At 47.5% G+C, this 12,590-nt stretch overlaps 1 protein-coding gene across 2 annotated transcripts in view; it reads right to left on the bottom strand.

The window, feature by feature from the left end:
* Nucleotides 1–12,590, bottom strand: part of CDC42BPG (CDC42 binding protein kinase gamma) — a 73,768-nt gene that overhangs the window by 31,225 nt on the left and 29,953 nt on the right. For both annotated transcript variants that reach the window (XM_039359894.1, XM_039359895.1), the window contains exons 7-13: nt 12,333–12,533; nt 9,258–9,506; nt 8,171–8,250; nt 6,595–6,710; nt 6,004–6,099; nt 3,480–3,601; nt 587–829 (exon numbers count right to left, since the gene is read on the bottom strand). In XM_039359894.1, the coding sequence (XP_039215828.1) occupies nt 587–829; nt 3,480–3,601; nt 6,004–6,099; nt 6,595–6,710; nt 8,171–8,250; nt 9,258–9,506; nt 12,333–12,533 (1,107 nt within the window). The remainder of the gene's footprint in view (nt 1–586; nt 830–3,479; nt 3,602–6,003; nt 6,100–6,594; nt 6,711–8,170; nt 8,251–9,257; nt 9,507–12,332; nt 12,534–12,590) is intronic.

Here is a 12,590-nt window from a genome sequence, read left to right as displayed (position 1 = left end):
TTATGACCACAATTGAGCCCCAAATTTCTGTTGCTAAGCGAGACAGTTCTTAAATGAGCTTTGCCCCATTTTACGACCTGTCTTGCCACAGTTGTTAAGTGAATCACTGCAGCTGTTAACTTAGAGGCACAGTTGTGAAATGAATCTGGCTTCCCCCCCCCCCGTTGACTTTGCTTGTCGGAAGGTTGCTTAGGGCAATGCAACAGTCATAAACATGAGTCAGCTGCCAAGCGTCGACATTTTGATAATTCAGAAGCGGCACTCTTGGGAAGGACCCCAGTGAGAAGCGTATGCATGCATGTGTGCGTGTGTGCGTGTGTGTGTGTGTGTGTGTGGTGTGCGTGCATCCGTGCATCCGTGCATGCAACCGTCGTAAATATGAGTCAGCTACCAAGCATCTACATTTTGATAATTCAGAACCGGCACTCTTGGGAAGAACCCCAGTGAGAAGCGTATGCATGCATGCATGTGTGTGTGTGTGTGTGTGTGTAGTGTGCATGCATCCGTGCATGCATGCGTGTGTGTGTTTGTGTGTGTGTAGTGTGCATGCATCCATGCATCCGTGCATGTGCAGAGAGGAAGTTACCTCCTTGCGTCCACTCTCAGTACGGGCCAGCTCCTTGCGCAGCCCTTCCACCCGTCGAGCAGCAGCTTCCGTCTCCTCCAGTCGTTCCCGCAGCATGCGCGAGTGCCGCAGCAACTGGGCCTGCAGCTCCCCGCACTTGGCCTCAGCGCTCTGCAGTTCCTCTGCCGTCTCCCGATGGCGCTCCTGCTCCTCTTGCAGCTCCCAACCCTGAGCCTGTAGCTGCTCCTGCAGCTCGCTCAGACCCTACCATGAAAAGAAGTCACTATCAGCACCAGTCCCTTGGACTGCAAGGCGTTCAAACCGGTCAGTCCTAGAGGAGATTAACCCCAACTGCTCTTTAGAAGGCCAGATCCTGAAGTGGAAACTCAAATACTTTGGCCACCTAATGAGAAGGAAGGACTCATTGGAGAAGGGCCTAATGCTGGGAAAGATGGAGGGCAAGAGAAGAAGGGGACGACAGAGAATGAGATGGCTGGAGGGAGTCACTGAAGCAGTAGATGTGAACTTAAATGGACTCCAGAAGATGGTAGAGGACAGAAAGACCTGGAGGAACGTTGTCCATGGGGTCGCGATGGGTCGGACACGACTTCGCAATTAACAACAACAATCAGCACCAGGCCTGAGCACTTGGCTGTCAGAAGGTTCCATCTGGATCGCCAAGTGGCGAAACACACAAGCATCAGGCACCAACTGTGATTTTGGACCACCTTCTGCAACCTCTCCAGGTACAGCACCGGGTAAGGAACAGCAGGATCAGGAGCCCAAACTGGGTGCAGATAGAAAATTGCCCCCCCACAAGGTTGAAGTTTGCCTTGCATGAAAACCACTTGGATTTGACCAGCCTCTTGCAGTACATGGAGAACACTGGAGCAAACTCGCACTGGCCGTGGTAGGTATGAAGACCCAGTGCTTTTTTTGTAAAAAAATAATTAAAAAAGGTGCCGGAATTCACACACGTCATATAACCCGCCTTGCCTACCCTACAAGGTTCCATTCAAAAAGGGTGCTGGAACTCCGTTCTGGGTGTTCTATGACAAAAAAAAAAGCCCTGTGAAGACCCCTCTATAAATGCCATGACTGAACTGTGACTGCAGGGCGAAAAAACAAACTATCCAACATATACTGTAGTATCAGAGTGCCAAAAATAGAGTCTATAATGGAGATTTTGGAGATTTCCTGGCTGTGACAAATGAAGCAAAAATTATATCTGTAATTCGGACATTATATCTGTAATTTATAATATTTTAAATTTTATATTTCATATTTTGTATTTATATCCCTTGTGTTTCTATCAAAACGTGATGTGCGTGTGCCATACAATAAATAAATGCACACAGTCACTCAATTCTTTGGTCATCGCTCAGCTGGATTACTGCAGTGCACTCTATATGGGGCTACCCTTGAAGAGTATTCGGAAGCTACAACTTGTACAGAATGCAGTGGTGCGACAATTCTGGAGGCCCTTAAGGCAAAGATCCCCAACCTTTCTAGTCTAATTTAATGAAGAGAAGGACGAGGGGGGACAGGATAGCAGTGTTCCAATATCTCAGGGGCTGCCCCAAAGAAGAGGGAGTCAAGCTATTTTCCAAAGCGACTGAAGGCAGGACAAGAAGCAACGGATGGAAACTCATCAAGGAGAGAAGCAACCTAGAACTAAGGAGAAACTTCCTGACAGTTAGAACAATTAGCCAATGGAACAACCTGCCTCCAGAAGTGGTGAATGCTCCAACATTGGAAGTTTTTAAGAAGAAACTGGACAGCCATTTGTCCAAAATGGTTTAGGGTTACCTGCCTGAGCAGGGGGTTGGACTTGATGACCTCCAAGCTCCCTTCCAACTTTATTATTATTATTACTAGTTTGGCAGCCCAGAAGAAAAGGAAGGGGCAGGCATGGGGCCGCGTGCGTGCGTGCGCACGATGCTGGGTGCAGTGCAAGCGCCCACATGATGCTAGGGGTGGGTTAGTCCCCATGCCACACTGGGCACAGGGCTGGTGCGAGTGGGGGAGACTGTGTGCACATGTGCACGCACTGGCCAGTCATTCATGTGGCCGGTGGCCAAGAGGTTGGGGACCCCTTAAAGTGGTATGTATAATACCACTATTGTGCAAGTTGCATTCGTTGCCAATTTGCTTCTGGGTCCAATTCCCATGATTTTGGTTCTTATTTTTCTTAATTTTAACTGCCTTTAAATATATCTGTTTAGCATTTTATAAGTTGCCCAGACTCACTTTATCAATTATAATGGGTGGCATATTAGTGTAATAATTAAATAAAAATACCTGCCAGGACACATGGCCTTTCCTTGAAAGAACTCTGTGTTTACATTGTGTGACCAAATAACTTTAAGAAAAACAGAATCTGAAGGATGGGGTTGACCCCACCAGTTCTGAGTACATCGTGTTCAAATTCAAAATCTAATAGAAACAGGAATGTGATCTAGTCAGTTTCAAAATCCTGTCTAGACTGTTTCACCGTGCTGATTAGGAAACTCAAGTGGACAGTCCTGCTTATCAGAAAGAACATCTCTCTTTAGGCTGCTTTGAGTAAATGAAATGAATTAATTTATGCCTGGTTTGGTCCAATTTGGCAACTTTAAGACACTGGAATTCAACGCCCAGAATGTCCCAGGCACCATGGCTGGCTGGAGAATTCTGGATGTTGAAGACCAGCATCTTGAAGTCGCCAAAACAGTAAACCCTGGTTTATGCATGAAAGAACAATTGAAACAATTAAACATGTTAGTCTGTATTGTCCCTTTCTGCAATGGTCATCAGGCATTATTATTTTGATTCTTTACTAAATATCTTGATTTGTCAGGATATTTCACTCTGATTTCATTTCCTTGACTGCAGTCTGGGAAACACCCTGGGGAACCAAGGTGGGTTCGGATACCTGAAGAGCATCCTTCTTCTCCTGTTCCAGAAACGAGACACGCTCCTCCAACGCCTTCACTTGACCCAGTGCAATGCGATTGTGATACTGTTTCTGCATCTTGTCGTTCTCCAGCTGATTCTCTGCCAGGTGGGAGAGGGAGGGGGGGAGAAAGAGAGAAAGGGAGGGAAAGAGAAAAAAGAGAAAGAGAGAGGGAGAGAGGAGAGAGAGAGAAGAAGGGAGAGAGAGGGAGGGAAAGAGAAAGAAAGAGAGAAAGAGTGAAGGAGGAGGAAGAGAGGATAGAGAGAGGGAAAGAAAGAGAGAGGAGGGAGAGAGAAAAAGAAAGAGGAAGAGAGAGAGAAGGAGGAAGAGAGAGAAAGAAAGAGAAAGCAAGAGAGAGAGAAAGAAAGAGAGGGAGAGAGAGAGACGGAGGGAGAGAAAGAGAGAGAAGGAGAGAGAAAGAAAAAAGAAAGCGAAAAAACGAGAAAGAAGGAGAAAGTGAGAGAAAGAAAGAGAGGGAGAGGGAGAGAAAGAGAGAGAAAGAAAGAAAAGTGAGAGAAAGAGAGAGAGAGAGAAAGAGAGTGGGAGAGAGAGAAGGAAGAGAGAGGGAGGGAAAGAAAAGAAAGAGAAAGAGGAGAGAGAGAGAGAAAGAGAAAGAAAGAAAGCGAGAGAAAGAAAGAGGGAGAGAGAGAAGGAGGGAGAGAGGGAGGGAAAAAGAAAGAAAGAGAGAGGCAGGGAGAGAGAAAAGGAGAGAGAGAGAAGGAGGAGGGAGAGAAGAGAAAGAGAAAGAGAAGGAGGGAGAGAGAGAGAGAAAGAGAAGTGAGAGAGAGAGAGAGGGAGAGAGAGCAAGAGCGGGAGAGAGAGAAGGAGGGAGGGAGAGGGAGGGAGAGAAGAGAAAGAGAAAGCCAGTGAGAGAGAGAAAAAGCGAGCAAGAAGGAGGGAAGGAAGAGAAAGAGAAAAAAAGAGAAAGTGAGAGAGAGAAAGAGAGACAAGGAGGGAGAGAGAGAAGAGAAAGAGAGAGAGAGAGAAGGAGGGAGAGAGAGAGGGAGAGAAAGAGAAAGAAAGAGGAGAAAGAGAGGGAGGGAGGGAGAGAAGAGAAAGAAAGACAAAGCGAGAGAGACAAAAGACAAAGAGAGATAGAAAGAAAGAGAGCGGGAGAGGGACAAAGAGAGAAAGGGAGAGAAGAGAAAGAGAGAGAAAGAGAAAGTGAGAGAGAGAGAGAGAGAGAGAGAGAGAGAGAGAGAAAACATTAACCTCCTCGTATCTTCCTTTTAGTGGCCGACCTACACAGTGCATGCAGGCACAACTAGTCCTCGACTTACAGCCATTAGTTTAGCGACCGTCTGAAGTGACAATGCCACTAAAAAATGACTTACGATCGATGTTTGCACTTACGACCACGGCAGCCTCCACAGGGTCTCGTGATCAAAACGCGAACGCTTGGCAACTGGCATGTACCTATGACGGTTGCAGTGGGCTGTGGGCCATGGGGATCACCTTTGGTGACCTTCTGTCAGGGGCAGGCCAGGTTCACTTAACAACCACGTCACTAATTTAACAACTGCAGTGTTTCACTGAACAACTGTGGGCAAAAAGGTCGTAAAATGGGGCAAAACTCGCCCAACAATTGTCTCACTTAGCAACGGAAATGTTGGGCTCCATCGTGGTTGTAAGTCGAGGAGGACCTATGCTGGCATCCGACATGATGCAAGTCTGCAGTTGCATCCTTTGCGTGAGGAGGCCGGGGCCATCGCTGACACCCGGTGGTTTTACCACAACGTTCCCCACAACGAGAGAGGGGGAATATTAAGCTGTTTCTTCCACCCATTTGAGAGCCGAGAAAATTGTCAAAATTCCCAAGGCGTTTCTCTAACGCAGTGGTTCTCAACCTTTTTAATGCCGCGACCCCCAATCGGTCGTAAGTCAAGGACTACTCAACCGGTCGTAAGTCGAGGACTACTCAACTGGTGCAGCACCGTTTGCAGAATGGGACTTTTGGCAGGCTCAACAGGGCAGAGACAGCCTGGACAATTCCTATTGGCTTTGGAAAGCCAATAGAATTAGGCTCTATTCAAGAGAGTCTATTCTATTGGCTTTCAAAAGCCAAGAGAATAAAAGGGAGGAGCACAGCTAAAGAAAAGGGGGGAAAAAATGGCGGACTGCGTTGTTTGGCGGCCCCCGTGAAATGGTTGTTCGACCCCAAATGGGGTCCCGACCCACAGGTGGAGAACCACTGCTCTAACGGGACCTTGAGGTTAAGATTGACTTTTGTTGAACCCAAAGCAGCATCTCTTATGAATTTTCTTGGCAATCGTAAAGAAGTGGTTTGTTGCTAACCTCTTCTGGGTTGAATTTTTTTTCTTTGAGTTCTCCTCCAGCTTGAGATCGCTTGGTGGTCTCCCATCCAACCACTAACTAAACCAAATCCCATTTTTAATTCTCAGCTTAGGTAAGGTCAATCAAAGGCTGCCATTCATTATTCTGGGCAATAAAATGATCCCGAAAGAGGCTTGTTTTGTCCCCCCAAATATTATTTGACAAGTACCTGCCAACTGTCTCTTCAAAGTAGCCGCCTCATTTTGGAGACTTCGGATCTCCGCGTCTTTGGCCGAGGTCTTGGAAGGGGACTTGGCCAGAGAACCTGTGCAGGGTGAGGACAATGAGATGGTAAGAGGTCCCCGATGGGTTTCTGGATAGCAGCAGTCCCGCTAGCATAGCATTTACTCACCCGATCCCTTTTGGGGTTGGCAGCGCGCCCTGAACCATGAGCAAACACAACGGGGTGGGGTGGCCCCACCCGCCAAGCCGGGCAAAATAAATCAAGCTTAACATGTTGTGCAAATGCAGTTCCTGTGTCTTGGGCTCAGTCTGATTCCGTGGGTTGTATAAATACGTTTAATAAAGAACCAGCGGCAATTCTCTCCAGTGGGTGGGGAGATCAACCTGAGTCTGCATTCTGTCTGTGCTTAGGTTTCTTATTCTCAGGTCACCTGATTCCCAAATTACACTGCCTCCAATGGAAGCAGCCAATAAGGCTGGGAAACCTTGATGAGTGGGGCTGGACTAGAAGACCTCTAAGGTCCCTTCTCAGCCACTGCTTCTAGGAATGCGTCTTCTTCCTGTGGGGGTTACCTACCTTGCAGTTTCCGACTCAGGTCCAATTTCTCCTGCTCCAGCTGACGGATCCTTTTCTCAAGCCGGCTGATGCTGGAGCTGGTGGGGGGGGACACCGGGGGTCTCTCGGGGAAGGGTCTGTGGGGGGACACAGGGACACGGAGCTGTGATCTTTGCAAACAACGAGAATCCATCTTCACCGAAGGGCCGGAAAAACGGATTTCCTTGCTGAAAAAGCAGGATATGGGGCACACGGATGGGAAATATCTGGGTCTCCGGAGGGGCACTGTGGCACCCTTTCCAGGACCACGTCCATTTGTGGGTCTGCCCACGCCAGCCAAAATACGCCTGATCAACATCAGTTGACATTGATGTTCAGGTTTCCTACCAAATAATGCAGCTCCGATATTTCCCGTGAATTCATTTAGGGAAACTTATTTGCTGGGAAACAGGCTAGGCCAGTCAGGTGCCTGGAATTTGCAACTCCAGCAAAAAAAAAAAGGAAAAAAAAATTCATGATATGGTATTGTAATACAGGTTGTCCTTGACTTACAATGATAATCGAGCCCCAAATTTCTGTTGCTAAGTGAGTTTTGCCCCAATTTACGACCTTTCTTGCCACAGTTCTGAATGACACGGTTGTTAAGTGAATCCGCTTCTTCCCCATTGATTTTGCTTGTCAGAAGGTCGCCAAAGGGGACGACGTGACCCCGGAGATACTGCGACCGTCGTAAATATGAACCAGTGGCCAATTTTGATCACGTGACCCTGGGGATGCTGCAGCGGTCATAAGTGTGAAACACGGTCATAAGTCACTTTTTTCAGTGCTGTAACTTCGAACGTTGTTAAGTTATAAGCCGAGGACTACCTATATTCACATGAACTGGGGAAACAGCTCACCAGCCCAGACTAACACTCTGAGCCTCTTTTTAACACATGCACAGGAGCACTTTGTACATGCACAGTTGGCTGTTGGAATACGGCAGCCTCTGGGTGCAAAAATCAGACTTACGGAAAGCATCAGTGTAGAGGTGAGGGACAGGCAAAGGTCATGCGCAGAAAACTGCCCCCCAAAGCTTGTATTTTCCTTCTTTATCCCCCCCTTCACATCACCATGGCAATGTGAAAGTGCGCAGCTCTGTGACCTTGCCAGTCTGATAACAGCTAGCTCGCATCAACAAGATGTTATTGCCATTACTATTCCCTGTTTCTGGCCTCTGGCTTCTATATTCTTGAGGATTGGTTAGGAGCTTAACCAATGAAATACTATTGTCATGTAGAAACTTTTGCTTCTTGTAAACTGTATATAAACAATAAAAGCTGCGTAGGGAGCGGCCATTTTTTGCACCCTGCAATGACTGAGCACTGATTACTACACATCAGAAATTCCCATCAGGTTGAGAGAACAAATCACCCTGACATCTATCCTCAGACCATCCCAGAAGCTAAGCAGAAAGGAAACTGCAGCTCCCTATTGGCTGGCTCATGGCAGTTTTGAGATAGCTTGCTGCTGAAGCTGGAGGCTCCGTGCAGCCCAGAGCAATCAGAAAGGAACCTGGGAGCGAAGCTGCAAATCAGAACAATGCTGCCATACTCACATCCCGGAGATGTAGGTGAATCCAGCGAAGGGGAGGTGGTGGGCCAAGAACGTGGCGTGGGGGATTGGCGGAAGCGTCTCCTAAAAAATCAGGAAGAGAGGGGGAGGAAGATCAGGCGCCATTTTTTCCCCCAAAATGCCCCTCCCTCCTGGGTACGCGAAGTCAGAAGCGGTTGGAAGAGGCTGGGGGTCACGACCTCGCGAGGGCTTCCTCCGCCATTGCAGGGCCTGTATTCAAGATTAAGCGAAGAAGCCTTTTCTCTGGCACACACACACACACATGCACGCACACACACACACACACACACACACACGCAGTCCTCGACTTACAATGGTTTGTTTAGTGACCGTTCAAAGTTACAACGTCCCTGAAAAAGGTGACTTAGGATCATATTTCACACTTATGACCACTGCAGTATCCCCAGGGTCATGCAATAAAAATTTGGACGCTTGGCAACTGACTCATATTTATGACAGTTGCAGTGTTGCGGGGTCATATGATCCCCTTTTGTGACCATCTGACAAGTGAAGTCTGTTCCGTTCCATTCCATTCCATTCCATATATTCCATTCCATTCCATTCTATTCTATTCCATTCCATTTCATTCCATTCTTATTTTATTCTATTCCATTCCATTCCATATATTCTATTCTATTCTATTCCATTCCATTCCATTCCATTCCATTCCATTCTATTCCATTCCATTCCGTATATTCTATTCCATTCCATATATTCCATTCCATTCCATTCCATTCCATTCTATTCTATTCTATTCTATTCTATTCTATTCCATTAAGGTTTCCCAAAATTGAGCACTTTTAAGACGTGTGGACTTCAGCTCCCAGAATTCCCCAGCCAGCTAAGCTCAACCTTGGGAAACCCTGCTCCGAGAGCTAAATGTCCTACACTTTTTAAAAGAAATATTCGGTGGGTCTCGCTTTTTGGCCCTTTGGGGTCTGCAGCCAGCTAGGGCATCCCTGCCTGTCTTCCTGCACCCCCCTCCAATCTAGCCCTGGGGGGGGAGAGGTGGGGGGGCTTGGCCTCAGCACCGATTCGCAACCCCGTCCCAGAGAGGAGGCTCCCATTACCGCTTCTTTCAGGGTGTCGTCATCGACGTCGAAGTTGGAGGTGTCGGCCGGGCTGGTCACCTCGGGGACGAAGGGGGGCGGGCTCTTGTGAAGCTCCTCCCAGTCGATGCCTTCAAAGAAGGGGTGGCACTTGAAGTCCTCGATGCCCTTTCGGCCCAGACGGACCTCTTGGCGGCACAGGAGTTTGCGGATCAGGTCCTTGGCGCTCTCCGAGACGTCGGTGATATCCGGGGGGAACTGCAGGTGGTCCTGGAAGAGGAAACAAGGGGGGGATGCAAGCTGAGCGGGGATCTCAGAGATCCCTCTGCTACCCTTGGCAGCTGGCATCCATAGGGGGCGCTGTGCTCTGCCGGGGACTCCAGAAACCAACATTCCTGGAGTAAGATCATTAAACCAACAATCAGGGTTTACGCAAGGACAGGAGGAGGGTTGCACAGCTGTTAGAATTCATCCTACCTTAACAGAAGTGAAGTAGCATGTTCAGCCACCAAGAACCTGCCTGAGTAGCGGGGTTGGACTAGAAGACCTCCAAGGTCCCTTCCAACTCTATGATGATGATGATGATGAAGAACGGACTACAGCTAGTCCTTGACTTACAACACTTCGTTCAATGACCGTTCAAAGCTACAACGGCACTAAAAAGTGACTGTTTCCACACTTAGGACCGTTGCAGCATCTCCACGCTTGGCAACTGGTTTCTACTTATGACGGTTGCGGTGTCTCCCGGACTCACGTGATCCCCTTTTGCGACCTTCTGACAAGTAAGGTCAATGGGGAAGCTGGATTCACTAAACAACCATGTGACTAACTTAGCATCTGCAGTGATTCACTTAACGGCAGTCATAATAGCAGGCAAAACTCCCTTAAGTTGTTAAGGGAGTTTTGCCTGGTATTATGACCTTTCTTGGCCACTGCCGTTAAGTGAATCACTTGGCTCAGCAACAGAAATGTTGGGCTCAATCGTGGCCGTAAGTTGAGGACTACCTGTAACGTTGCGCCACTGCTGGACGGAGAACAAAGGCACTGCAGTGGGATCATTTGAGGTGACTCGTGAAAGCGAGCCAAGCTGCGTTGGGGGGGGGGAAATGGGAGCGTTCACACCCTGGCCTGACAGCTAATTTGACTCAGGGAGGGAATTGCCTAAATGTTTTGCCTAGGGTGAAAAAGTGAGGTCCGTCGCGACCGAACGGGCGCAAAATCCAGCCCTTGCGCCAAACCAATGGAAGATGGGCTTTGTGGTCCTCCTGGCTGCCGAGTGGGCTCTCTGTGTCCTTGATCTGAAGATTCCACAAGACAGGTGGAAAGAAGGACCATCCGTTCACTCTGTATCTCTTCCTGGTCTCACCGGCTTAATTTTTTGTCTCCCCTCCTGATCCATGTTCCTCTTGTGTCGGGTCTCCTAGCCCAGTGGTTCTTAACCTGGGCGATATTGCCCCCCAGGGGGTGATTTCATTTTTCAGGGGGGCGATGGAAGAAAAAGGGGCGACGTAGGGGCAACAGAACGAAAAGGGGGCAATATGGGGGTGATAGAGCGAGAAGTTTTGGGGACACTTTTGAGACTTTTTCGTACAGCGAATGGCTGTATATCTGTCGTACAAAAACATCAGATTGCTCGCTATTAGTGGATTGAATTGTGTTTTCAAATGTTCCTCCAGCTAGCTTCAGTACAGAACGCCGTACATATGTAAATACGCATCGCTTATCTTCATGCGTGTTGCGCAGCAGCCTCTACCCGTACAGTGGCGCGCCATTGGCCAGAATATGGGAGAGATGGGAAAAAGACTGGAAATAAACTATTTGCATCGATATGTCCTGATGACAATTTTAAAGAAAACAAAACAAGTGTTTGCATAAATTGAAGAATTATTTCCTATGTTGTGATTGAGAGGTTGTGTTGGGGGAGAGGGGGGGGCGATGACAACTTCCTCATTGGCTCAAGGGGGTGATTCGTTCAAAAAGGTTAAGAACCACTGTCCCAGACTGTGTGCGGGAGGAAACCAATGGCGAACGAGCATTTTGGGATCTTGTGTGCATGAACACTTGCAAACAAGGGACACGGGCAGTCCTCCGACCGTTCAAAGTGGCAGCGGCACAGAAAAAAGGCCCTTATGACCATTTTTCACGCTTACGACCGTCGCAGCATCCCCATGGTCACATGATCACAATTCAGACGCTTGGCCGCTGACTCACATTCATGACAATTGCGGTGACCCAGGATTTGTGTGATTCCCCTTTTGCGACCTTCGGATGAGCAAAGCCAATGGGGGAAGCCAGATTCACTTAACAACCGTGTTATTAACTTAACAACTGCAGTGATTCACTTAACAACTGTAGCAAGAAAGGTCGTAAAATGGGGCACAATTCACTTGACAAGTGTCTCGTTTAGAAATTGTCAGAAAGAGAATTTTAGTGATTAAGATGAATGGTTTGTTGAAATTTCTTAAGTAGGAGGATATTAATAGATCTACTTAGGGGTGGGGAAAAAAGCAAATAGCCAAGTTTATCAAATGTAAGTTTGTTGGTTGGGTTATATTGGAGGGAAAATTTTGTGTTTATTATGGATGAATGGTTGTTTAAAAGAAATATACACCTCAGCGTGGAGAAGATGGATAAATTACATGTGGAGTAAATATGGGTTAGAGTTGATATGGGAGTAAAAAGCATTATTTAGATTATGAATAATTTTTAGTTTTTAATTTGGAATTGCTTATATTGTTAAAGTTTTTTTTTAATTTGCTTAAATGTGTTTTGTATTCGAGTTAAAGCACATTATTGATTTTGTTGTTTGTATAGCTGGATAAGTTTATTTAGAATTTGCTTGTTTATTTCTAATCCTATAACCAGCTCTGGGAAGTGAGGAGGGGGGAGGGAGGGAGGGGTTTATTTTAGGGGGGGATATAGTTAAAAACTTGTATAAAACTTTTCAATAAAAAAAAAGAAATTGTCAGAAGTGTTGAGCTCAACTGAAGGCTCTCTGTAAAATGTTTTTAAAAGTTTTTATCTCTCGGATAATGGGCATCCCTCTGCCTCCTACGGCCTTTCCCGCCCACGCCCCACCCCATAGGTAGGACTCACCTCGTGGTTCATGATCTTGCCGTACGTCTCCACCAGGGACTCGGCGTAGAAAGGGGTCTCTCCAAAGAGCAGCTCGTACATGCAGACCCCGAGAGACCACCAGTCGCACTGGGGGCCGTATTTGCCTTTTCGGTCCTCCATGGCTTGTAGAATCTCTGGGGAGATGTAGTCGGGGGTGCCCACAGCCACCGGAGACTGCACCTGGGACACAGCAGGGCCCACTTTGCATTCCGCCATCTTTCCAACTGACCCTTCAGA

The sequence above is a fragment of the Crotalus tigris genome, unplaced genomic scaffold (assembly GCF_016545835.1).
Source record: "Crotalus tigris isolate CLP2741 ecotype Arizona unplaced genomic scaffold, ASM1654583v1 scf7180000019143.106728444:792265, whole genome shotgun sequence".
NCBI classification, from domain to species: Eukaryota; Metazoa; Chordata; class Lepidosauria; order Squamata; family Viperidae; genus Crotalus; species Crotalus tigris.
This window is presented reverse-complemented; position numbering and strand designations above follow the sequence as displayed.